General features: G+C 41.0%; 1 protein-coding gene across 1 annotated transcript; it reads left to right on the top strand.

The window, feature by feature from the left end:
- The first annotated feature begins 623 nt into the window (after positions 1-623).
- YIPF6 (Yip1 domain family member 6) lies at positions 624-26,344 on the top strand. Its single transcript, XM_062183303.1, has 7 exons — positions 624-725; positions 12,216-12,344; positions 14,053-14,131; positions 17,976-18,018; positions 20,339-20,464; positions 22,024-22,181; positions 24,077-26,344. The coding sequence occupies exons 1-7, from the start codon at positions 672-674 to the stop codon at positions 24,190-24,192; spliced, it is 705 nt and encodes a 234-aa protein (XP_062039287.1). The 5' UTR covers positions 624-671; the 3' UTR covers positions 24,193-26,344.
- The last annotated feature ends 975 nt before the right edge of the window (positions 26,345-27,319 follow it).

Here is a 27,319-nt window from a genome sequence, read left to right as displayed (position 1 = left end):
AAGTTGGAGTAGGGTGAACAAGGTTGGCCAGTAAAACGCCCCTCACCCAGAAAGGGGATGCGGGAGCAAAGTCTTCCCAGGGGGGTCGGTGTGGAGACAGTGCTGAGGCTTCTTAAAAGTCAGAGCGGGCAGCGGCTTGGTAAGAGGGAGACAAGCTTAGGGCAGCAGTAGGGGCAGGCGCGGAGGGAGCAGCGGGCCCGGCAGGGGTCGGCTCTCCGTTCCCGAGCCGGGAGACTGCCATTTGCTTGGCTGTCGGGGGAAGGGGGCGACGGTTTTTTTTTTTTTTTTTTCTAATAACTGCTGTGCCAGGCGGGGGTGCGGGGTCTCCGAGCCCACTGTAGAGAGCGGGAAATGCGTGCGTGGGATCTGTGAGGTTAGAAAAGGACGCCGCGGTTGGAGACCGACGGAGTGAGCTGAGAATCCGAGTTGAGTGTTTTAAACAGCAAGCGCGCACAGCCGGCCCCAGGGCCCCGGAGAAACCCTAGCGAAGGTGAGCTTTCCTCCGCCCCAAGCCGACCACCAGGGACAGCGCAGGGCCGGGGCCGCCAGCTGTTTGCCAGGCGCCTTTCAGTGACGTGGCCGCAGCGCTATGACGCACTGACCGGCCGCGCCCTCCACGTCGCAGGTTCCGCAAAGATCTGTGGGAACGACCCCGGAGAAGGAGGTCCAAGATGGCGGAAGCGGCGCAGTCTCCAGGAGACCCGGGGACATCGCCCAAGCCCCTGGTGAGCTTGGGATCTGCGACAAAAGGGACCGAGGGGGAGGCAGAGTGCCCCCTGAGGAAGTCGGGGGACGGGCTTGTGGCCTGAGAGAACCGGAGCCCCTTGCGCCCGGCAGGCCCCTCCTGGACCCGATGCCAGAACCAGTCCCAACACCGCACCTGTTCTTTGGGCTAACCCCTGTCCTGCCTGCCCTCCTCGTCCCTTCCACGTCTTTTTGTAAAGCTCCCATCTTCTTTCCCTTTTCCATACTCTCAGGACTCGTTCGCATCCCCTAGGTTGTGTGACCTGCCGAGCTTCAGGGGGTTTCTTACCTTCCACCGCCCCCTCTGTCACTCGCCCTGGTTGGAGCAGCAGCTTCCCAGGAGCAGTGAGAACTTGCTTCACCCGGGACGTCAGAGCTTTATTGCGTCTGACTTGAGTCTTGACTTGCTCAGTGAGCTCAGCAGGCTAGGTGCAACCCCCGTCCTTTGTATTGGAGCTCCGTGTCATCTTTCTCACAGCGCTTGCTTTCTTGGTCCCAACGCTACAGGGGATAGAACGTTTGTTCCAAGTCCAAGCCCAAAACGTGGACACAGGCTGCGGATTTAAACTTACCTGGGTGGGAATCCACCCACTCTGCCACTTGTGTGAATTGGGGCAAGTCATTTCGTGGAGGGTGTTTCTTCATCCGTTAAAATGGAGATTAAAAAATACCTGTCTCAAAGAGATTTTAGGAAGATCAAATGACATAATTTCCATAAAATGTCGAATACAATCAATGCCATGAAATGAAGAGTACAGTTAACTCAACATTCTACCCCATGTCCCTCCTTCCAAAGTGTTTAGGTACTAGTAGTTGCTCAATAAAGGGTACTCCCCTTTCCTGTTTTAAATCAGCAACTTTATATAGCAGAGAACGAAACTGGAAATCCAGTTGATTCTCATCCTACCCCTGCTGCTAAGTAGCTCTATTTGTTCATTTTTTTCATTCATTCAACAAATATTGAGCATCCGTTATATTCCAGCACTGGGGATATTGAATGAGAGTGAGTTGAACTCAGTTGTGATCTTGAATAAAATCACCTTGACTCCTGCTTTCCTCAATTGGAAAACAATGATAGAAGCTCATCACAGGATTAGTGAAAGGATTGAATGAGCTAATATACACATAGTGCCTACCATGACATAATTACAGATGCTTAGCTATTTTTAGTTCCTATCTTCTATCTAAACTGCCCCGCCCCTCTTCTGTTCCTCTAATTAACTTTAGTGGTTCTGGTCCCTCATTACTCAGTATCCAGTCCACCTCTACTCAACAGATGTTTATTAACTCTCACAATGTGTAATGCACTGTGCCAGTTGCTACAGGATATACAAAGGGTCCATGCCTGTGGTGCTTACAGGCTGGTTTGATGGAAGGGATAAGACAAATTATACAGTGCTGAAATAGAGCGGGCTATAATAGAGAAGGTGACACAAAAATATTAAGGAAATTTAAAAGAAGATGCTATTGCATCCAGTTGGGGTTGCCAAGTGAGTTACACAGTAGACGTTCTATGTGAGAAGACCTCAGAGGGTGAGTAGGATTGGAAATTCCAGAACTGTTAATATTTGAGTACCCGCAATGTGTCAGGTACTCATATTTTCCACATCACAACCATTTCAGTTGGGTGGCTAACTGCATTTTCCTTTCAGATGAGCAAAGGAGATGCTGAGGGATTTGATAATTTCCCTAAGGTCTATGTCTAGTCAGAGGCCTGGCCTGAAATTTGAACCTAGTTCTGACTGAAGCACACATTATTTCTGTTTGTGCTACACAGCCTCTTTTAGACAAAGGCACAGGAGTTGGAATGCGCTGATATGTTTATAGAACATGGGCTAAAATTGGAACAATACATGGGTCACTTTGGCTGAAGCATGGGGAATTCTTAGGAGATAGGCATGAGGAGTCAATATGGAAGAGTGGTTAGCAATGTATGTTCCAGAGTCCAGTTGCCTAGGTTTGAGTCTAAGCACTTTTGATTTAACTAGTGGGATAGCGGAGAAATTGGAATAGTGGAGGAAATTACCAAATCCCTCCAAGCCTTAGTTTTCCCACCTGTAAAATGGCAATACAGCAATGCTTGGTTCATGCAGTTGTTTGGTGAAGTAAATGGGTTAAGGTGCTTAATAGAGTGTCTAGCATATTATGATCATACAATAATAATTCTTATTGACTACGATAATTATAACCATTCTATATGATAATTCTATTGACTACCAAGTTGGGAGGTTTGACAGGCTATGAGGAACCAGTGGAAATGTTTGCGGAGGGAAGGATGACAACCTATTAGGTGAGTCACAGTGGTGAATGTTTGGAATCTGGAAGACCGTTGAAGTTGTTGTAGTTCCTGTAAGAACTGATGGGGATCTGGACTAAAGCAACGGTCAAAGACACGAGAGTGAAGGAAGAATCCGTGAGGGTTGACTTATCTTAGATGAGCGTTTTCCAAGCATTTTTCGCATGCATAGCAATCATCTGGGCTATCTTGTTAAGCTGCAGGTTCTGATTGAGTAGGTCTGGGATTGGAGCCTGAGATTCTGCATTTCTAACAAGCTCCCTGGGGATCCTGCTCCCAGCATCACAATCTGGAAGGCAAAGCTGTAAACAACTGAGGCAATAGTGGTTCCCCAATAACAACAGGTATATCCAAGGAGGGTTAGTTAGCCAGATGAGAGCTTTAAACGTTGATTAACTCAGTTTTAGACGTGTTTAGATTGAGATATTTCTAGGCCAGTCAATAGATACCCAACAGGCAGTCAGACCTTAAAACCTGGACTTCAGGGGTTCAAAGAGGTCAGAACTAGAGATATTAATGTAGGAATTACTTGCACAGAATTGAAAGATGGAATCTTGGGTTATGTCTATATTTAGAGGGTAGGGAGGAGCAGAGCTGTTACATATACGTGTGTTACATGTTACATATACATGCGCAAGAGCCTACCTGCACATGAGAAGTAGGGCATGGAGTCTAACTTAGCTTCCTTTCCCATTGAGAGCTAGTCAGAGAGCAGGCTTCATTAGCCGAGGGGCTGGAAGTCTGGTGTGTTATATGAGTGGGTCTGCCCTAGATCGAGGTTCAGCAGGTAGAACAGTGCTGCTGATTGTCTTCAGAGGAGATATTGAGGAAGGGTTGAGACAGGGTCTAGGGTGGGGATCACATGGCACCTCAGTGATTTCCGACAGCTCTCCCTGGAGTTAGGACAATCCTCACAAGGGCCCAGGCCTCTGCAAGACTGCTCTCCAGACATCAGCTGCAACTTTGGGGGTTCCCAGAGCAGCTCTCACTTCTGACCAACTGGCTACAAATCCAGGGGTTCTCAAGATCCCCTCTGGTTCCACAGTTCCCTAGGATGACTGGCAAAAGTCAGGATAGCACTGTGCTTAACAGTTTTGTTATAGCAAAAGGATGCAAATCCAAAGGAGAAGAAGGGAGGGATGGCACAGGGCAAGGTCTGGGAAGGTCCCAAAACAGAGATAGCTTGTTTTCTCCTTGTGGATTCAGGATGTGTTACCTTCCTGGTATGTCACTGTGACAGTGTGCAGAGTATTGCTAACCAGGGAAGTTCACCCATGTGTCTGGATTTTTTATTGGGGATTCATTATGTAGGCATGTTTGATTGGATCATTAACCACATGATAAACTCAATCTCTACTCCCCTTTGTCCCCCAAATTTGGGCTTATATCTTATGACTGAAGCTCCCAACTTTCTTTTTTTCTTTAAGATTTATTTTTATTTTAAAGGCAAAGTGACACAGAGAGAGAGCATGTGCACTCTTCCATCTATTGGTTCAGCCAGGTCCCTGCCAAGCAGAAGGAAGCCAGGAGCCTGGAACTCTTCTGGTTTCCCACCTGGGTGGCATCCAAGTACTGTGGCCATCTTCCTTACCTTTTCAGGCACATTAACAGGACTCTGGATTAGAAGTCGAGTAGCTGGCACTTGAACCAGCACTGTGATAATGGATGCCATCTTCGCTATTGGCAGCTTAAACCTGCTGCTCCACAATGCTGGCCTCAGTGCCTCAACTTCCTAATTGTGTTTGGCTTTTCAACCCACAACCTGAGTCGTCTCAGCATAAACTAGAGGTCTGCCTTGAATCACCTGTTAGCATAAACTGTCAGCCCACCATGAATAACAAAACTTATTTTGTCACTTATGAGATTTTTAAGAGTTTAGAGGCCCCCACCAGGCAGCAATAGGCAAAGACTAGCCAGGGGCCCGCATTGTAGTGCAGCAGGTTAAGCTGCTGCCTGTGACACTGCTGCCTGTGACCTGGGCATCCCATATCAGAGTGCCAGTTCAAGCTTCCTATCTAGCATCCTGTTAATGTGCCTGGGAAAGCTGCAGAAGATGGCCCAAGTGCTTGGGGCCCTGCCACTCACATTGGAGACCCAGATGGAGTTCCAGGCTCCTGGCTTTGACCTGGTCCAGCCCTGTCTGTTACGGCCATTTGGAGAGTAAACCAACGGATGGGCATTCTCTGTCTCTCTCTGTTTCTGCTTTTCTCTGTCACTATCCCTTTCAAATAAATAAAGTATTTTTTTAAAGACCAAATTCTTGTTGTACAACAGTAATGAACAGGAAATCCTGAACTTGAGCTTACATTTATCTAGTCCCCACTGTGTACCTGGTACTAAGTTCCTTACAAATATTAATAGATTTCTTCCTTACGACAACCCTGTGATGATGGTCCCCTTACCTCAATTTTGCAGATGAAGAAGTTACGTAGATTATAAGTGGCGCAACTGGAATTTGAACCCAGGCTATCTGGCTCCAGTAGCCTGAACTCTTAACCAGTATTCTCCTTATACTTACGACGAGCACTGACTATGTAGTGATCACTATGCAGGTGTTAGTTAATTCTACCGATTGAGCTATCCGGGCCCACAAGTGTGTTAGTTAATTCTTACAGCAGCGTTTCCCTCTAAGAACACACTGCCCTGCCTCCCCTTGTAGCAGCAGGCAACAAAGAAACTCAAAACAGGTAATCCTGGAGCTTGACAACACAATGTCATAACAGTAAAAAGAGAATGAGTACGTCTTTAAAAAGGAGGGGTTTACATGTGAAATGCTGCTGAGTACTTAAAGGGGATGAAAACTGAGAAAGGATTTTTGCATTTGATTATGTGAAATAACTTAAGAGTAGCTTGTGTGTGACAAGGCCAATGCCAGACTCCACACGATTGAGTGGGAGAGTACAGAGTAGTTTGATCAGGAAAGAGGAGAAGAGAAAAAGTAGTTTGAGAGAATAGTAGAAACAAAGAGGTGATATCTTTTTACATTTTATTATAGAAACTTTCACATACAGAAATGACGACAGGTATAACGAACCTCAGGTGTCTATCAACATTCTGCTATCCTCACCATATTTTTGGTGGAGTATTTTTTTTAACCTTGTTTTGAATGAATTTTAGACTTAAAGAAAAGTTGCAAAAATAGTAGAGTTCCTAAATATCCCTCACCCAGATTCCTTTGATGTTAACAATGTACATAGTGTAATAATATTATCAAACAAGGAAGTTCACGTTGGCACAACAGTGTTAAATAATAGTAGATGTTATTTGAATTTTGCCAGGTTTTCCACTAATGTCCTTTTTTGTTCCAGGATCTTATCCAGGATCCCACATTGAATTTAGTTCTTATTTTTCCTTAGTTGCCTCCAATCTATAATGGTTCCTCAGCTTTTTTTTTGTCTTTCATGATCTTTTCTGAGTAATTTAAAGCAAATCCCAGACCTATCCCTTCACCTGTAAATACTTCAGTATGTTTCTCTAACAGGTAAGGACTTTTTCTTTGTTTTGTTACCCTACATAACAAAACTGATAATTACTTAATATCATCTAATCCCTGTCTGCTCATCTCTCAGTTTTCTAAAGAAGCTGTGTTTTGTATTTTGTTCAAATAAGGATCCAAATAAGGTCAACAAATCGGATTTTGTTAAGACCCTTTTGGTATGTTATTGTTTTTCTCTTTTTTAATGTAATTTATTTGCTTAAGTTTGGTCATATGCCATGTCTTTGGCTGATTGTATCCTTGTAATATTTTGTAAAATGTTCCTGTATCCACATAATTCCTGCACGGCCTAAGCTCTTAGTGGCTTGATTACATTCAGGTTTAATTTGAAGGGAGGGTGCAAGAATAGACCAAAAGCCCCTCAAATTAAATGTTTTCTAACTTTATATTAAGAACCATTTCCAAACACGCAAAAGTAGAATGGTAAAATAGATCCCCATGTACCCACCTGCAGTGTTTATCAGTTTATAACCAATCATGTTTCTTCTGTAACCCTCCTCACTTCCTTTCTGTATTATTTTGGAGGAAATACCAGGCATCATTAAATTAGTAAATATTTAGTATGCATCTGTAAAAGATGGAGATTCTGTTTTTAAAGAGAATGTAATGAGGATAACAATTAGCACAACTAAAAACATTAACAGTTCCTTATTATCACCTATCTTGTCAGTGTTCAAATATCAATTATCTGAGATATATATATTTAAATATTTATTTATTTGAGAGGTAGAGTTACAGACAGAAAGAGGGAGAGACAGAGAGAGGTCTTCTATCCACAAGTTCACTCCCCAAATAGCCGGAGTCAGGCTGATTAGGAGCTAGGAGACTCTGCTGGGTCTCCCACATGGGTGCAGGGGCCCAAGGACTTGGGCCATCTTCTACTGCTTTCCCAGGGCATAGCAGACAGCTGGATCAGAAGAGGAGCAGCCAGGACACGAACTAGCACCCATATGGGATTCTGGTGCCACAGGCGGAGGCTTAGCCCGCTATACCACAGCACTAGCCCCTGCTAAATATATTTTTATAATTTAGAAACTGGCTCACTGCCAGTTTAGGTAAATAAAACTTTATGGGAGCACAGTTAGACTTACTTGTGTATCGTTTTGGACTGTATCCATTCTAGGATGGCAGAGTTAAATAGCTGCAACAGAAACCATATTGTTCTCAAAGTGAGTAATGTACAAGGACTTCCGAAAGTTCATGGAAAATGCATATTTAAAAAAAAATTGCATGAGGGCTGGCGTTGTGGTGCACTGGGTTAAGCCACCAGCTGTGACGCCAGATGCTGCACTTCCACTAATGCACCTGGGAAAGCAACCGAAGATAGCCCAAGTACTTGGGTCCCTGCCACTCATGTAGGAGACCCAGATGGAGTTCCAGGCCCCTGGCTTTGGCCTGGCCCAGCCCTGGTTGTTGCAGCCATTTGGGGAGTGAACCAGAGGAAGGAAGAGTCTCATGCTCGCTCTCTCTCCCTCTCCCTCTCCCCCTCCCCCTCTCCCTCTTTCCCCCTCTCCCTCTATCCCTATTCCCTATCTCCCCCCTCTCCCTCTCTCTCTCTACCTCCCCCTCCCTCCCCCTCCTTCCCCCTCCCTCTTCCTCTCCCTCTCCCTCTTCCTCTCTCTCCCTCCCTCCCTCCCTCCCTCCCTCAATGTCCCTTTTAAATATATAAATCTTCTTTAAAAACTGCATGGATTAAAAAATTTTTGTGTACCAGAATTATTTTTAATTCCATCTTTCATGAACTTGTAGAAGTTCCTTTGTGTTTACTCTTTGGCCCTTTACAGAAAGGGTGACCCCTGCTTTAAGCAGTTATCTTTCAGAATAATTAAAAATAAGAAAAATACCATATATACCTGTATCTTAACTACTTTTAGAGATCTTCATTTGTTTATGTGAATCCAAGTTTCCTGCTAGTTTCCTTCTTCCCTGGAGGTATGTGTCTGAGCTTTTGCATATCTGAAAACTCTTTATTTTGCCTTAATTTATAATAGCTCTTTTTTGCTAGGTTTAGAATTCTGGGTTGGTAATTTTTTTTTTTTTTTTTTACTTTCGCATTCTAAAAAAAATAGTTGTCCCTCCATTTTCTTCTGGCTTGTATAGTTTCTGGTGAGATAACTTACATTTCTTAGTTTCTGTGAATGCAAGGTCTTTGACTACTTTCAAGATTTTCTCTGTTGGTTTTCAGCAGTTTGAATGTGCCGAGGTTTGTAGATTTTTTTGTTTAGTTTTGTCTTTTGGTTTTGCGCTTGGTTGGGGTTCCCTGGGCTTAGATCTGTTATTTGGTGTCTTTTATTATTTTGGGAAATTTTTCAGTGATTATCTTTTCCAATATTTTTTTCAGAGCCATTATCTCCCTCTTTCTGGGATTCCGCTTATTTACATAAATCGAGCATTCATCACAGCTCTTGGATGCTGTCTTCTGTTTTCCTTTTCTTATTCCTCTCGTTGTGTGTCAGTTCGGGTAATTTTTACTGACCTAGCACTGATTTTTTTTTCTTTCCTTCGGCTGTGTTGAGTTTACTGATAGGGCTGTCAGAGGCATTCTTCATGTTACTGGGTTCATGTATTTCTAGCATTGCTATGTGACTTGAAATTTTCATCCCTGTGCAGAAATTCACTATCATTCATGTGTATGTACTAGAACTTTTGTAACACGTTAACCATAGTCATCTTAAATTTTTTTCCCTGATCATTCTAACAACTGGAATGCCTGGTTTTAATTACGCTTTGTCTCGTCACGATGGATTGTGTGTATGTGTATGAGGGGAGTGTAATTTGTTATTGAACCCTAGACATCATGCATAGAGCAGTAGACTACCAAAAGTGGTACATCTCTTTTGCTAGGTTGTCACTGTGGGGTTAAGTCATTCTAGTCAAGAATTAAGCTGTGTTTGGGTTCTGTAGTCATTATGGCTACCTTGAATGCATCAACAACTTCAAATTCCTCTACTGTCCCTTTGGTACTAGGTTGTCCCGGTATTTCCCTTATTCTGGTTCTACATTCAGCTGTCTTTGCCCCTGTGTCTCATAACAGGTCCTTCTTCTAAGTTCTAGCAACAGGCCCATACTTAGCCTGTACTTGTTAGCCTGGTGGTAGAGATTAGGGAGAGGAGTTTCTTTGTTGTCATGATCTAGCCTCTACCTTAGACAGGCCATGTGTTCTGGGTTTCCTGGGTGGGACTTTCTTAGTTCTTCTTCCAGGAGTAGAAAGAGTTTTCTTTTCTGTTTCCCCAGCTGCAGTGGGTTTGTACATCTGGAGACAGAATTTGTTGTCCTTCCCCCAAGAAGCTTTAAGGCGCCTTGTCTGTAGAGGAAAATGTCTGGGTGGGGTTCTCTGATTTTTTGCAGAGTGGCAGCTGCTCCCTTCCCCTATGCCTGCAACACTGGCTTCCCTCCAGTCTTTTTTTTTTTTTTAAAGATTGATTATTTGTTTGAAAAAGTTACATAGAGAGAGAAGGAGAGACAGAGAAGGTGGGGCGGGGGGAATCTTCCACCCACTGGTTCACTCCCCAAATAGCCGCAATGGCCGGAGCTGTGCTGATCTGAAGCCAGGAGCCAGGTTCTTCTTCTGGGTCTCCCACACTGGTGCAGGGGCCCAAGGACTTGGGCCATCTTCCACTGCCTTCTCAGGCCATAGCAGAGAGCTGGATCAGAAGAGGAACAGCCGGGACATGAACTGGTGCCCTTATGGGATGCCGGCACTGCAGGCAGCAGCTTTACCCACTATGCCACAGCACCGGCCCTTCCCTCCAGTCTTTTTTGGTGAGCACCCAGCGGAAGTTTGTGGAGAAGAGTGTACAAGTGGATGTGAACTCCTCCAGTTCTGTTGCTTCCAGGGCTTCCGCCCTCCCATGATTTTCTGTATTTGGCTTTTAGCATTTCATTTAAGATCTTCGCTTAATTCATTTTTTTTAAAGCACTTGCTCTGGCCTCCTAAGCTTCTCAAAGCCTCGTTTCTCTTCTCTTCTCTTCTTTCTTTTTTTTTTTTAAAAGATTTATTTGAAAGTCAGAGTTAGAGAAGGAAAGGCAGAGAGAGAGGTCTTCTATCCGCTGGTTCACTCCCCAAATGGCCTCGATGGCAGGAGCTGTGCCAATCTGAAGCCAGGAGCCAGGAGCTTCTGGGTCTCCCACGTGGGTGCAGGGGCCCAAGGACCTGGGCCATCTTCTACTGCTTTCCCAGGCCATAGCAGAGAGCTGAATCAGAAGTGGAGCAGCCAGGACTTGAACTGGCACCCGGATGGGATGCTAGCACTAGAGACGGCGGCTTTACCTGCTACGCCACAGGACTGTCCCCAACTTAATTCTTCTTACACATCTGTGTGGTGTGTCCAGTTTCTTCATCTCCTTATACTTTGCTACAGTTGAGCTAGTGTTGGTATTGGGTCTCTTTCAGAAGCACCTATCTTTCCTTACATTGCATTCAGGCTATTTAGTCACCATAGAACCTCCACTCTGTGATAGGTTCAATGAAAATTGTGATTTTGTAGTTTACCTAGCTTTTTCTCATTGTTCTGGTGAGGGGGATGTTCTTTCCAGCTTTCTACATCCTGACCAAGAGAAATTACAAGGTTATATGACCAGTTAAAATAGTTGCTCTCAGTGTAATATGTGTTTAATTCAAGGATTGCTGCTTCTAAATTTTAATTTTGTTTCATAATTATATGAACTATTTATGTGATTTCAAGTCATACATATATATATGTCTATATTCAAAGAGGTCTAGCTTTTCTCCCTTTCCCTTACTTTCCTGTATTGGAATCCCTTTAAAAAAATCATACAGCTTATTTACTATATTTTAAAAATGGCAGTGTGGTTGAAAAGTTAATTTTTCATAAGATCTTTGAACAGCCTAATTTTCCCTAAAATATCAGTGTACTTCCTAAAATTCCATTATTTCTTCCAGAAATTTCAATATTTTTCCTTAAAATTTCAGTATGTTTCATTTACTTGGAACTGTGGCTCACTAAGAATTATACCTATTAGACAAAAAATATGCAAAACGGATTGCTTTTGTTTTCTTAGAAATTTGTAGATTCCAAATTTCAGTTGTGGTAATCAAATTTGAAAGATAAACATAACAGCTTGAAAGTTCACATTGTTTTTCCACTTCGAAAGTTTTCTGGTTGGTGATTGCTGAGAAACCTGTTTAAAAGATGTAGATCAAGGTTCTTTTGCTGTGATTTTTTTTTCCTGTTCTTCCCAGTCCCTTTTTGTATCACTTAATGCTCTTTTTTTTTTAGCCAGCAGAGGCCACTAGAGCCTACTAAGGAGCTGAAGTACAACAGAAATGTGGCCTCCTACGATGTCTTTGCTGAAAGATCACTTTTTAATACTTCTGCAATGATCTCACTCATGCTAGCTTGTGTCATATAAGATTTTGTGCTTGAAAGAAACCAGAAATTTGAGGGCAGAAAAGTGTATGGTATTTATGTATTTTTCATCTTAATATATATGAGAATATGTAATGAAAAAATAGATTTCTCTCCTTTAAAAGAAATAATCATTTGAAAATTATAGTTAAGTGCATTGCTTAAAGTCTGTTGACTTATCACCTACTATAACTATTGTGTAAAACCCCATAAAAAGATTTGGTCCCTGTGCTGTAGGAATTGATGATCTCTCTAAAGAATGCTGCAGTTTATTATAGGTTTAAAAGTTTTTTTCTCTAACTCTTTTCAGTTTGCAGGCCTTTCTGAGATAGCCATCTCACGTGACATCCCTATAGAAGGTGAAATCACCATACCTGTGAGATCTCGGATTCGGGAATTTGACAACTCTACATTGAATGAATCTGTTCGGAACACCATCGTAAGTTAGACTAGTTGAGTTGAGAGAAGAACTGTTCAGTATCATGGAACTAAATAACTAATATCATTCTTGAATATTTTCATTTGGTTCGTGAATGTTCCATATTTTATTGAAGTTTAAGATTCTCCATTAAACAATAATTTGACACAGCCTTTTTTCAAGAGTAGTTTGGTTATAATGAATATTAAGAATTTTAAAATATCAGGTATTCTCAAGTTAACAATTCTACTTTACTGAATATAGTATAAGGACAATATGAAAATAAAAAAGTTTAGACACAGAAAAATACCAATATATGGAGTTATTCATTATAGCACTCTTCAAATCAACATCAGTGAACAACAGATGGGATATTGGTTAAGTAAACTATGTCAGATCCATGTGATAGAATGCTAAACAACCATTAAACATTGTGTTTACAAAGTTTTTAATGAAATGGAGAAGTGCGTAAGTGGAAAAAAAAAAACTAGGACAGAATTGTCTCCATTGTATTTTTAAGAATTATTTTATTTAGGGGCCGGCACTGTGGTGCAAGGGGTTGAAGCCCTGGCCTGAGGCACCGGCATCCCATATGGGCGCCGGTTCAAGTCCCGGCTACTCCACTTCCAATGCAGCTCTCTTCTATGGCCCGGGAAAGCAATAGAAGATGGCCCAAGTCCTTGGGCTCCTGTACCCGTGTGGGAGACACAGAGGAAGCTCCTGGCTCCTGGCTCCTGGCTTCGGATTGGTATAGCTCCGGCCGTTGTGGTCAACTGGGGAGTGAACCAGGGGATGAAAGGTCTCTCTCTCTGCCTCTGCCACTGCTTCTCTGTAACTCTGCCTTTCAAATAAATAAATAAAATAAATCTTTAAAAAAAGAATTATTTTATTTATTTGAAAGGCAGAGTTACAGAGAGAGGTAGAGCCAGAGAGAAAGGTCTTCCATCTACTGGTTCACTTCCCAAATGACCACAATGGCCAGAGCTGAGCTGATCTGGAGCCAGGAGCTTCTTCCGGATCTCCCACAGGGGTGCAGGGGCCCAAGGACTTGGGCCATCTTCTATTGCTTTCCCAGGCCATAGCAGAGATCTGGATCAAAAGAGGAGCAGCCAGACTCAACTGGCAGCCCATATGGATGCCAGTGCTGCAAGCTGGGGCTTTAACCCACTGTGCTACAGTGCCAACCGCCTCCGTTGTATTTTAAGAGATTATATTTGTATTACTGAAACCTTCACTGTATGTCTTTATTTTTTGTATCTGGCTTCTGGGATTCATTTACCAGTTACATTGGGGATGATGGAAATTAATTTCTCTTATGTAGTGCCAAAAATGTGGTATCTAAGGAGCAGGCTGATTGGCCCTTGGGACCTCATCATATATAAACCAAATGCCACATACTGTGTTTTGCCCACCAGCTTTTCATAGTCCTATTATTTTAGTTTCTTTAATTAGTATATGGGGAGGGCTATATTCTTCATAGAGTTCTCAAAATCAAAACAGAACTGATGGATGTGGAAAAGTTAAATGTTGGCTTAAGGGGTCAGTAGAAAAAACATATCCTGCTTCTCTGGTTTCCTTTGTACAGTGAAGGAATTGAACTGGAATTGGTTCTAAAATTCAGTGAAGAGCTCCCAGGGGACTGAAATAAAAGAAATTCTAGCAAATTAAGTGAGGAGGTTCCTTGGTAATTTTGGTCATTATAATATAACAAGTTGCTTGTGTCTTTCAGATGCGTGATCTAAAATCAGTTGGGAAAAAGTTTATGCATGTTTTATATCCCAGGAAAAGCAGTACCCTATTGAGAGACTGTAAGTATGTGTGGTTTTTGAAAATTTATTTCATCTCAGTGTACTTGGATTCTAAGCACTCATAAGACAAAGGCCTTGTGGTAATCAAACTGGTGTCATTTCACAGGATGAAAAATAGGTAAATGAAATGTTTGGAAGAAATTTAAAATTTACAATGGAATTTCAGAAGTTGGAACATTTTGGTTGTTGCATTTTCCTCATCAATAAATATATACTGTATACTCTCAGCTGGAAAATGCTACAGTAGACATTTCAAAAAGTATTTTTGGAAGCTGCTAACATATAGGGGCTTTGTGCAGTCAAAAAATTAACAGTCTCTAAGGGAAAGACAAATGTTTGCATATTAAACTAGAATAACAACAAATACTGACTAATAATTAACATATTGATATTACTCTTAGGGACATTTCTATGTTCAAAACTATCCTTTAGTCTGATGACTGTTTTCTTAGAGTTCTGTCAAAGCAGTGCAATGAATTATACCGTTACTTAGGCTTTTATCTTAAAATTGTTAGGTGTCATATTTTTCTTTTCAAGAAGACTTGGTTTTCTTCTTTGTCTTTATCAGAAAAATTAGGGATGTCAGAATGTGGCCAATGTGCTATAACTGTGTGGAGATGGGATGCAGCACAAGATTCCTTCTCAACAGTGCATTGTGGGTTGGAGCTGACACATGATTTGAAACTGATTTGCTACTGCTGGTACAGTAGAAAAATGTGGACAAATCTGGGTTTGAATAGTGGTTCTGGCACTAAACGTGTCATCTTGGATAAGACAGTTAACTTTTCTGGGGCTCAAGTTTCATCTGTACCTTGCTGGTAAGACTACAGATGATAATGCATGTAAATCACCTAGTCCAGCTCCAACATTTAGTAGGCACTCCACAAATGGTAGCTATTCTAGCGACTCCTCCCCAATCACATTATCTTATTTAATCTTCCCAACAACTTTGTGAAGTAGGAGTTATTCCTATTTAACAGATGAGAAAAAAAATAAGTCTCAGAGAAGTTGACTGTCTTGTCAAAACCAGACAGGCAGAATCTGACCCCAATTTTAAGTTCAGTGTCCTTTCTGCTTTACCACCGCTGTCCCAGATATGAAGATATCCTTTCAACTGGTGGTGTGTCTCAGTTCAAAGCAAGGTCACTCCAGCCACAATGCAGAACCAGTGTGTTAGTTTACTGATTAATTATGCATATTACCTGTGCATGTGTTAAGGTCTGTCCCAAACCTTGTAGGGAAATAAAGAGGCTGGCACAAAGAATGAAGAAATTGTGGTCAGAAGTTGGCATTTCTACCATACCTTGTTAGCATAGCCCATGGTAAAATGGCATGGATAAAATCCATACCTTAAGAATAAACAAACACATCCATTAGGAGGGTTACTATAAAAAAAAAAAACCCAGAACATAGTAAGTGTTGGCAAGGTTGTGGAGAAATTTAGAAACCTGTGTATTGCTAGTGAGAATATAAAATAGGACAGTCACTGTGGAGAGCTCTATGGTGGTTCTTCAAAAAATTAAAAATAGAATTATCATATGATCTGGTAATTCTCCTTCTAGGAGTATATCCAAAAGAACTGAAAACCTGGATTCAAATAGATATTTGTTTATCCATGTATATTGTAGCATTATACACACTATCTGAAATGTAGAAACAACCCAAATGTTCATTGATTGATGGATAAATAAAATGTGGCATATACCATTATATGCCTTATACATAAGAACTCAGCCTTAAGAAACAATGAAATTCTGACACATACTTCAACATGGATGAAACTTGAAAACATTACCCTAAGTGAAATAGCCAAGCATGAAAGAACGTATATGCATGATTCCACTTACATTAGGTGCTGGAGTAGTCAGATTCATAGAAGCAGAAAGTAGAATGGTTGGTGGTAGGCGCTTATAGGGATGAGATTGGAATTTTTTGTTTAATTAGTATGGAGTTTCAGTTTAGGAAGATGAAAAACTTCTGGAGATGGATGGCAGTGATAGGTGTACAACAGCGTTAGTGCACAATGCCACTGAATAGTAAATACAATAAAATGGGGGTAGGTGTTTGGTATAGCAGTTGACACCATTTGGGATGCCCATATCACGGAGCCAAGGTTTTATGCTTCCTGCTAATGTACACTTTGGGAGCAGCAAATGATGGTTCAAACAGCTAGGTCCCTGCCACCTCAATGGGAAGCCCACACTGAGTTCTGGGCTCCTGGTTTTGTCCTGGCCCAACCTCAGCTGTTGCAGGCACTGGGCAAGTAAACCAGCAGGTGGATGATCTCTCTCTGTCTCTCTCTGCCTTTCAGATAAAATGAAAATCTATATATAACATTTAAAAAAGAAATAAAGTGGTAAATTTTCTGTTATATGTTTTACAACAACAAGAAAATAACTAAGAATACTGTTATGAATTTTTTTATCTTTAGTGTATTAAAATAGCATACTAATGTGATTGTACTTGAATGCAGTTTTCCAATTGATAAAATAAGATCAACAATAATTTTATTGGAGATTATGATTTTTTACAGCTTTTCCAAACCACAAAATTTTGTGTAAGAATTACTTATATAATTGGTAAAACCCCACTATATGTATATATGCATATCTTTTGTAGGTAAAATTCTATACCTATGAAGTTAAAGTTGCCATGACTATTTTTGGGTTAGTTGAAGAAGGACATTATGCTCTAAGCTGTGAAACCAAACTGTTGGCCTACTAATCTGTCAGCAGCTATTGATTAGGACCGCCTTTTGTTAGATCTGAGGTTGACAGAGTCTTAAGTTTTATTTATTTGAGAGGCAGAGAGAGCATTCTTGTTTTCTGGATCACTCCCCAAATGTCTACAATGGCAGGGGGCTGAAGCCAGAAGCCAGGAGCTCAGTCCAGATCTACCACATGGGTGGCAGGGGCCCAACAACTTGAGCCCTCCCCTACCACCTCATAGGGTCTATAATAGGATGCTGGGATTGGGAGCAGAACTGGGACTCGAACCAAACACTTCAATATGGGATGTGGATTTCCCAACCATGGTCTTAGCCACTAGGCCAAAACCTGCCCCCTACAGAGCCTTTTTTTTTTTTTTTTTTTTAGTTTTCAGAAAGCTCTAACATGTTGTTAAAGTTGAACCTTATGAAATTACAATATAGTCCTTCTGCGTGTGCAGGGTGGGACATCTAGGTCTTTTGACTGCTTATCCATTGGCTTTTTTTTTTTTAAAGATTTATTTATTTGAAAGTCAGAGTTACAGAGAGAGAGAAAGGGAGGCAGAGAGAGAGAAGGAGAGGCAGAGAGAGAGAGAGAGAGAGAGGTCTTCCATCTGTTGGTTCACTCCCCAATTGGCTGCAACTGCCGGAGCTAGGCCTATCCGAAGCCAGGAGCCAGGAGCTGCTTCTGGGTCTCCCACATGGGTGCAGGGGCCCAAGCACTTGGGCCAACTGCTGCTGCTTTCCCAGGCCATAGTAGAGAGTGGATTGGAAGTGGAGCAGCTGGGACTCGAACTCGTCCATAGGGGATGCTGGCACTATAGGCAGCGGATTTACCCACTACACCACAGCGCCAGCCTCACCATTGGCCTTTAATTATAGCATGCTAGAATGTGCCTTAGTTGATAGGAAGAAGAGTGACTCGTGGGATATGAGGTGAACAAAGCTTAAAAGATATGTGAAGAAGTACATTCAGAATTGGGAAGCAAGGGTGTCAGCAAGGAATTGGAGCAGTGGTAAGGCTTGAACAGACAAAAAAAATCTTGATATCTTAAATCTAAGAGTGAAAGAAGTAGATAATCAGAATAAAGATAAAAAATATTACCTATTTGCGATTTTTGTTTTTTTGCTTTGTAGGGGACTTGTGGGGCCCTTTGATCCTTTGTGTGGCACTTGCGTTGTAAGTACTTGTGTTTCCTTTATTTGTCAATTGAGCTAGACTGGACTTCTGTGTGGAGTTTCAAAATGGAGAATTTTGGCTGAATATTTCATTTAGGACCTCTGTGACATACTGTGCTCCTATGTATTAAAGCCTAAAAAGTCAAATAGCTTTCTGGATCAAATAAAAAGTGGTAGAATTAAAGATGTGAAAATTATGTCCACTTTTTTTTACAGAGGACTTCTTGGTTTAGCCATATTTATTGAACATTTATTTATTCTCATCATTAAACTTAGAGAATTAAATATGTGTAGGTTTGAATAACATTTGTTCTCAAACACAGTTCCTACTCAATTCTAGTAAAAATGTGAATGAGAATAAATTAGAAATGGTAGAGTTCAAAGTGTTACACTTTCCCATTGAGAATGGGAAGTACATTTTTCTACTTTCTGAAATAGAAAGTTCATAGGAAATGAAATAAAAAGATAAGTTAATTTTGGTGCAAAACATTTTAAAGATCTTCTATGTATGGATTTCCAAAAATTTTTTGTACCAAAATAAACTTATCGTTGATTCCATTTTCCATAAACTTTTTGATGTTCCTCCGTATGTAAAGGGGCAGGACAGAAGGAGAAGTTTCCATTGGAGAGGGGAATTTAACCATTTTATAAGGTAGAAAAAGTTCTGGCTTCTCATCCTGACCCTGCTACCAGCTAGCTGTGTGACTTTGGGCTACTAACAACTAAAGTTTGTATAATAATTTTTTCCCTATTCACAGAAAACCTTTACATATCTTTCTTTATTGTATCCTCATAACAAGAATTCGATATTATTTTGCTTTTTTGACAAGCAGGCTCGAGATGAAAGAAATTGAAGACTTACCAAGATCATATCATGAGTACTAGACCTAGGTCACTCTTGGGTGTTCTGACTGCCTTTTCTCTACTTCCCTGATTATGACACATCTCTTCCTACTCACCATCCTAGGTCTCTTTCGTATCTATAGAAGAAGATGTTTGAGGCTCCTTTTCAGGCCTAATTCTTTGTAGTTCTAAATTCAACAATTTTCTTATTAACTTCTCCACTATCTTTTTAATTTAAATTGAGCATATGCTGATTTAGGTAATATACAGGGTTAGTTCTTATGCTTTCAATAAACATGTCAAGGGAAGCAGTCAAATCCCTTGATGGAAGAGTTTCTATCAGAAACTCTGATAGTGATACCAAGTCCAAGTATTCTAAGTCTAAAATCAAAATAGTTTATGCCTGCAAAATTGTTAGGATATTTGAGGTTGTTCACTATTTAATTTCAAAGCAAAGTCCTTTATTAATATTTTATATGTTTTTAATTTTAAAAAGTCAACAACTAAATTGATTTATAGACTGTTTCCATTTTAAAGTATCTGAACTGAAAACCTAATAATTACAAATCCAGGTGTATCTGAAGGCTAGAGAAGTTACTTAAATGCCTTCAGTAGTGGCTGGGTGATTACATGCCCCTTGCTGCTATGCCAGCTGCCCCTGACTGTTCCTATGTTAGAATGTAGGTCCAGTGTTAGAAAGGCTTCAGGGTTGGCCGGCGCTGTGGCTCACTTGGCTAATCCTCTGCCTGTAGCACTGGCACCCTGGTTCTAGTCCTGGTTGGGGTGCTGGATTCTGTCCCGGTTGCTCCTCTTCCAGTCCAGCTCTCTACTGTGGTCCGGGAGTGCAGTGGAGGATGGCCCGGGTGCTTGGGCCGTGCACCCGCATAGGAGACCAGGAGAAGCACCTGGCTCCTGGCTTCGGTTCGGCGCAGCGCTGGCCATAGCAGCCATTTGGGGGGAGGGGGGGGAACCAACGGAAGGAAGACCTTTCTCTCTCTCTCTCTCTCTCTCTCTCTCTCTCTCTCTCTAACTAACTCTGCCTGTCAAAAAAAGAAAAAAAAGCTTCAGGGTTTTCAAGAAAATCCAAAAAATATATTTTCTTATGTGAAACCACCTGGTTTTAAAATAGTCAATTGAAGTTTGAAACCATTTGAAAGTATTGGCGTGCACCCAAAGCACCTCATGTCTGTGGGCCTCATTTGGCCCTTCAGTTTTTAACCTCTGTTTAAACGACAAAGGTCTTCAGTAATCCAGTTACGTATCCCGACAAGGTCAGATGGGGCACCCCTTGTAGTCCTGAGGCATTTGAAATGTAAAGAGAGCTTTGTCAAATACTTCTGGCATTTTCCTTTTAGCACTTACAGATCTTCAGGTGGGACATAGCACAATAATCTGATTGGACAGTTGAGAATCTGTGTTTTACCTTTGTTGCTCCAAGTAAAAGATGAGGTAGTTCTCAGGTTGTTTCCTTGTCTCAGAATGCTGCAGAGAGGTTCTGCTGATAATGAAAAAGATGGAGGGCCACAGTTTGCTGAAGTTTTTGTCATCGTCTGGTTTGGTGCAGTAACCATCACACTCAACTCAAAACTCCTTGGAGGAAACATGTAAGTATCATTAAAAGGTATTCTTTTTTTCCCTTTGCCAGATAGTTATATCCTAAATTTTTTTAAAAGATTTTATTTACTTATTTGAGAGGTAGAATTACAGACAGTGAGAAGAAGAGACAGATAGAAAGGTCCTCCTTCCATTGGTTCACTGCCCAAATGACCGAAGCCAGGAGCCAGGTGTTTCTTCCTGGTCTCCCATGTGGGTGCAGCAGCCCGAGGACTTGGACCATCTTCTACTGCTTTCCCAGGCCACAGCAGAGAGCTGGATTGGAAGAGGGGCAGCCGGGACTAGAACCGGCACTCATATGGGATGGCCGGCGCCACAGGCAGAGGATTAATTTACTACACCATGGTGTCAGCCCCTATATCCTAGATTTTCAGTATTTTTAAAAAATATGAGCCAAAGAAAAGTCCCTACCCCCCAAAGATTGATTTATTCGAAAGGCAGAGTTACAGAGAGCAGAGAGAGGGTCTTCCATCCCCTGGTTGACTCCCTAAATGGCCACAACAGCTGGAGCTGGGTTGATCCAAAGCCAGGAGCCAGGAGCTTTTTCCGGGTCTCCCATGTGGGTGCTTGGGCCATCTTCCACTGCTTTCCTGGGTGCATTAGCAGGGAGGAGCTGGATCGGAAGTAGATCAGCCAGGACTTGAACTGGCACCCATATGAGATGCCAGCATTGCAGGCACTGGCTTTATCTACTGTGCCACAGTGCCTGCCACAGAAAAGTTCTCTTAAAACCAGTGAACAGGTGGCTAGCATTGTGGCACAGTGGGTTAAGCTGCCACTTAGAATGCCAACATCCCATATTGGAGTGTTGGATCAAGTTCTGGCTGCTCTTTTTCGGGTCCAGCTCCCTGCTAATGCACCTGGAAAAGCAACAGAAAATAGATAGCCCAAGTGCTTGGGTCGCTGCCACCTATGTGGGAGACTCAGATGGAGTTCTGGGCTCCTGGCTTTGGCCCAGCCTAGCCCCAGCCCTGTGGCTATTTGGAAAGTAAATCCAGTGTCTGGAAGATCTCCGTCCCTCTCTCTCTGTTACTTTGCTTTTCAAATGAATAAATAAATCTTTTATAAAACCAAAAATAAAACCAGTGAACAGAGATAACCTAGTTGATTTAAATTATCTTAAATTACTTAGGTTCCTTTGATAAGCATCAGATGTTATCTCCAGTCTCTCAAGTCAGAGGCAGAATTTTTTCGTTAGAAAATTATTTGTATTTCTGGGGATAGCTTTAAACAAATTCTCAAATAGATGTATAAACTAGAAAGGATTAAGGACTACCATCTTAGAGGTTCAATAAGAGAAGGAGCTTTCTGGGAATTAGAGTAGATCATCTGGTATTAGATGGTTGATTCTTAAGGTGCTGAAGGGGGGGAGGCAGAATATAGGAAAAGAAAATTAAAGCATGTGCTTAATATAGAAGAGTGTCATAAAATTAATATATATTATCAGGAGGGAGAGGCAATCGGTGGTATATAGAAATGTCTGCAATAAGCTGTGTGAAGATACTGATCTGCTGTATTTATGACCCATATGGAATTTTGTTGTTTTTAGATCTTTTTTCCAAAGCCTCTGTGTGTTGGGCTACTGCATACTTCCATTGACAGTAGCAATGCTGATTTGCCGATTGGTACTTTTGGCTGAACAGGGCCCCATAAACTTCATGGTTCGTCTTTTTGTGGTCATCGTGATGTTTGCCTGGTCTGTAATTGGTAAGTATGTACTTAGCTCTACAGTGGGTGAACAGACAAAAACAGGAGTTAAAGATGAAAACCAGAAGAGAATTAGTGTGACTCCAAAGTCAGATGTGAGTGATATAATTCCTACCAGTGTCATCCACAGAGCCCTCTACTCTAAGTAGGCATTGATGGGGTTCATCTTACCTGAGTTGGGTTTCTGGACTTAAAACAGGTAGAGAGTCACATCTTTTTTTTTTTTCCTCTTAACTAATGGATGTTGGAAAAAATTGATTTCCCTAGACTCAGTTCAGTCTTGGTATATAAGAGGCATAAGTGAGTTGTGAAATTACTTGGGACCTTTTCCTGACAAATTAATTATAATAAAAATTCTGGCCACATTAAAAAAAATTATGGATTGCTTACTATAGGCTAAACGCTGTTGTGTGTTATTACAGGATAGGCATTGGTGTGTTACATCTGTTGTCACATTTAACCTTCACAGCAGTCCTAATAGATAAATACTAATGTTAGTCCCTTTTTATAGGTGAGGAACAGTCATAGGTTAAGCACCTTGCCCCAGGACACATAATTAGCGAGTAGAAGAGTCAAACCCAGGCAGATGATATACCTGTAAGAACTGTACTATACTATACTATACCACATTTCAGTGTTGTTTTTAACTATCATTATACAGTACTTTGCTGCTTCTGTGGAAAATTTTGCTAAAGATTTAAGAAGGGCCTATAGCAGTGGCAGTAAATGCAATATGCTCATTATTTTTACATTCCTAAAATTCTCTTAGCATTCCACCTAAATTAGCAGTGTTCACTAGCTTCTGATTTAACAATATAGATCAACTGCCTAATAGTTTTAAGTGCAGTAGCACCTTACTGCTCTGGCACATGGTTTAATTTAAAGCTAAGAAGTAATCCAAAAAAGGTTCTGAGAGAGATAACATTGATGTTCCAAAGACTGTGTAGTAAGCCTACGTGCTTTAACTCATGGGAGAGTCCCTGATTCCCTCAGAGCCTGATACCTACCATACGTGCAGTTCTAACTAGCTTAGTTATCTGCTGTCCAAGCCCACAGCAGATCAGAACGTAGAGAGGCTTTAGCTCAGCAAATATTTACTAATCACAAACTGTGTCAGGCACTGTGCTGTACAGAGTCTCTGTCTTTAGAGTTTGCAATTTAGTGGAGCAACTAGAAAATGAAAATACTTTAATAGTGTTCCAGGTGGGGGCTGGAGGTCTATGCAAGGTACCATGGGAACACAGGAGAAGGAAGTGGACAAGTTCTACATGGGGTGGCAGGATATCAGGTTATTGTTCAGGGAAAGATTGCCTAGAAGAGTGAAACTTGAGTAAAAAGATGAGTAGATTTTTTTCTTGGGTGGACAAGACAAATGGCATTTGAATGAGCTGATAGCTTAAGAAGAGCAATTAACTCAAAAAACAGAGCAACATGAAGCCATTGACCATAGGAGCAAAAACCTTACACATCTTTTTAAGCCCATTCAGCATAGTCCAACAACTTTTTGGAAAAGGGTAGGAAACTCCACTTAGAAAGCTTTCCATCTAAAATGATCAAAAACTTTTCAAGTTTTAGTACTTGAAACAAGAAGCCCTCATCTGTCTGGAAACGTATGCTACAGAATGACTGTTTCTCTGAGGATCACAAAAATGAGGGAGCTTCAGAAAAGTTCATAGAAAAAAAACTATGCATAGATTTCAAGATGTCTTTGCACCAAAAATAAATTTTTCTTTCATTTCGTTTTCCAGAAACTTTGGTAATCCTTTCAAATAGCTGAACTTTTAGCGTAGTTCTATGTTCCAGATTTTGCCAGCACACTAAAAGTTTAGTAAATGTTAGTAATTGTGACAGTGTTATTCTATTAAATATTCTTTTTTGTTTTGTCTTTTGTTTAGCTTCTACTGCATTTCTTGCTGACAGCCAGCCACCCAACCGGAGAGCCCTTGCTGTTTATCCCGTTTTCCTCTTCTATTTCGTCATCAGTTGGATGATTCTCACCTTCACTCCATAGTAACTCAGTAAATAAGTGAACTGAAAATGCATCTGAAAGATGCAGTTCACCATGGAACTTTGCCTCTGGCCCTCTTTTCTCTAATTTTGGAGGTATTGGGTAACTGGGTAGGAGAGGAGATTAAAAGGGAGCCATGTAGCACTGTCACCACTTATATAAGGAACTGATGTTTGAAAGGCTGTCCTTTCCCCCTTAGTACTATTTCTTTGAAATGTATGTGCATACTACACATAGTATAATGCCTCCATAGGACATGATGGAGTCATTGTGGTCCATTTGGGTGACAACCAATGACTCAGGAAGCACATGGACACATCCTACAAGTTGAATGGAGTTGGTAACTATTTTCAGTTTTGAGAATACCAGTTCAGGTGCAGCTCTTAAACATATTGCCTTATGACTATTAGAATATGCCTCTCTTTTCATAAATAAGAATGGATGACCTATATCCATTTTCTTTTATTTTTCTCTCTGAAGCTTAAAAAGGCAATGACAGAGGTTCAGATGGGCAGGGTTATAGATGTGAAAGGAGAAAATGTGTGTTAACCAAGATTCAGATCTTGATTAGAAGAAGTCTTACACTTGTTGCTTTAAAAAATAACAACAACAAATATCAAGCATCAGCCTCTTTGGTCTTTTTGTATAGTCACATTTCTGCCATGCTTAACAGCACCTCGGTAGGCACTCTAGTTTTTAGTCTTGCTTCCTCACTCGCAGTGTGCATTGTGAGATGTCAACAGTCAACATGGCATTTTCCCTGGACCAAAGTTCTCAGTGGCCCATTGCTGGAGCATACTCAAGTAGAGATCTCTAATGCATATTATCATGTGGGCAACTTCTCTTGTGGGTGGACTGAGGCAGTTTGGATGCATCATAGCTATAAGAAATTCTTCATTATTGTGTATAGTTTGGCCTCTAACTGGAAAGTAAAGATTAATCAGAAGGCTGCACTGACCCATGTGAACACAGAGGGATTCAGAGTCCCAGTGGCTGATTAACAAGACAGCTGGATGTTGGAAACGTGGTGCAGGATATGTTGGGTTTACAGCTGCTGCCTTTTCCTAGTAGGCTTCACAGTTTTCTCATTATATGTGTTTTTCAGGTTGGGAAATAGCAATTTATTTTCTTAGTTTTTGACTTTATTTGTAAAGCTAATGACCCCTCCCCTTTAGACAAGTACCTTTTTTGCACATATGCACCTACTTGTACTCTCAGCGATTTATGCACACAAGTGTGAAGGCTGTTCAGGGAGCAGTGTGTCGGGGGCAAGCTGATTCTGAGCTAAGCAAGGCTCCTTTAAGGTGATACGAGCTGTTGCTGTCTATAAATTGCACATTGAAGAACTCTAGTAGACAAAGATTAGGAGTCAGAAAACATTCATTGTAATGTACAGTTACTTATAAATCTAGGAGTTTCTTAGTCTACATTTTTTCTTTATCGTAGAATTTAAATATTTATTTTGTATTTAAGGACTACCTACACATGGACACATGATTCTAATACCTATTTTCTCCATCGCCAGATTACCCACGTGCACAACATCAAGCCAAATGGGTTCTTGAAATGGTACTCAGTTACAAAGCACTGCAAAGTTGGTCCCCTCTATCCCTGCCTTATCCTGAGTTATTGGTTTTATATTTGTATTTATTACAATTTACCTTTTAAATTATAAAATGAGCCAATTGTGAGGACAAACTCGATGTTTCAGTCTTGAATTGGCAAAGAAAATATTTAGAAGCTCATCTTGATTTTGCAATCGAGCCTCAATTGTCATCTGTTTTCATTGTCAGCAATTTTTGAACTTCGCACTCAAAATGTTTCTCTCCCAAAGTTGTTATGTAATCTGTCCCAGTGTTTATAATTTAAAATTAAAGAAGTAACCATGCTTCTCAAAGGGAATTAAGTCTTTATTGAATTTTATTCAGGTGAAATATTAGATCAGAAATTCCTAAGGCTACAACTTTGGGGGAATTGTTTGTGTGCGCCTGGGGCATGAGTTATGCATATTGGGTATTAAGGCAGCTGTCCTGTGTATTTATCTGTTGCCTCTGGGTGACGGTGACATAGGAAATGGTTTTATTTTATTTTAGTGAAGGTGAATAAAATGCAGGTTTAATGAACTCTTGCTGGAAATTAGTATATTTTCTTAATGTATGCAAAAAAAAGTACAATGCTTGCTGTGATGGACTGCTGTTAAGACCTGAATGTCTGGAAGTTGTAACCCTCAGTGCAGCTTTTCCTGATTTGCTGCAAAGGCACATGGCCGATTATAGAAGTGAGGACTTGGAAGGGCAGGGGACTGCAACAGAGGAAGCCCTGTTGCTGGAATTGGGAAGTGTCATGCTTCAGATGAAGCTTTAAACAGGTGAGCATCCCTGCAGAATGTGGTGCATTGCTGCTGTCATAGGGGACCAGTTGCCGCTCCTACTTCTGAAACCAAGATGCCGTTGTCATATTCTTTAGCAATAGGAAGAGTGAAGCCTGGATTCAATTGTTGTTTCGATTAGAAATACTTCATTGATGCCAACATATTTGAATGTGCAGTACAGTCTTAAAAAGTCAGCCATTAGTCATTAAGTCTTTGACCTCTGAAGAGGTTAATTATTACTTGAGTTGAATTGGATCTTCTCGTGGTGGGGTTTTTCTGTTCTTGGGCAAGGTGGAGTCATAGGGCATGAGACCGGTAAGCATTTTACTGTTGAATATTCATCTTTTTATAACCAGTATCCCCCAAGAATGTGATTAGAAGGCTAACAAGCCTGTATTTAGAGATTTAATAATGTACTTTATATAATCTAACTGCTTACTCTATTTGGACTGCTTCTTTATTTCTGGAGCTGAAAATGAAAATCTCTTGTTAGTTCAAACTCTTGGGTAGCATCAGTCATTGCAGCTTACCTAGAGCTTATCCTGGTTTGACAAAACATCCACTGCATGCGGCTATTTTAGTCCAATGTAAAACACAAAAGTTGTGAATCTTAATTAGACTGTTAATTTCAGAAACATTTGGGTAGAAATAAATGTATGAATGTTAATCTATGTATGTAAATTAGAAACACTTTTCTAGATTCTGTGAGATTTTATTACAAATAGAGAATTTCTAGGGATTTAATTTGGCCTTAGGATG

Source organism: Lepus europaeus, chromosome X, assembly GCF_033115175.1.
Source record: "Lepus europaeus isolate LE1 chromosome X, mLepTim1.pri, whole genome shotgun sequence".
Lineage (NCBI taxonomy): Eukaryota > Metazoa > Chordata > Mammalia > Lagomorpha > Leporidae > Lepus > Lepus europaeus.
Note: the sequence above shows the minus strand (reverse complement) of the source record. Positions and strands in the feature narration are given on the sequence as shown.

Bases quoted from the DNA above. Each gene is read 5' to 3' on its own strand.
- YIPF6 (XM_062183303.1), top strand. From the start codon at position 672: ATGGCGGAAGCGGCGCAGTCTCCAGGAGACCCGGGGACATCGCCCAAG. The intron at 18,019-20,338 runs GTAAGTACTTGT...TCCTTGTCTCAG, and splicing joins CTTTGTGTGGCACTTGCGTT to AATGCTGCAGAGAGGTTCTG. The intron at 22,182-24,076 runs GTAAGTATGTAC...TCTTTTGTTTAG, and splicing joins GTTTGCCTGGTCTGTAATTG to CTTCTACTGCATTTCTTGCT.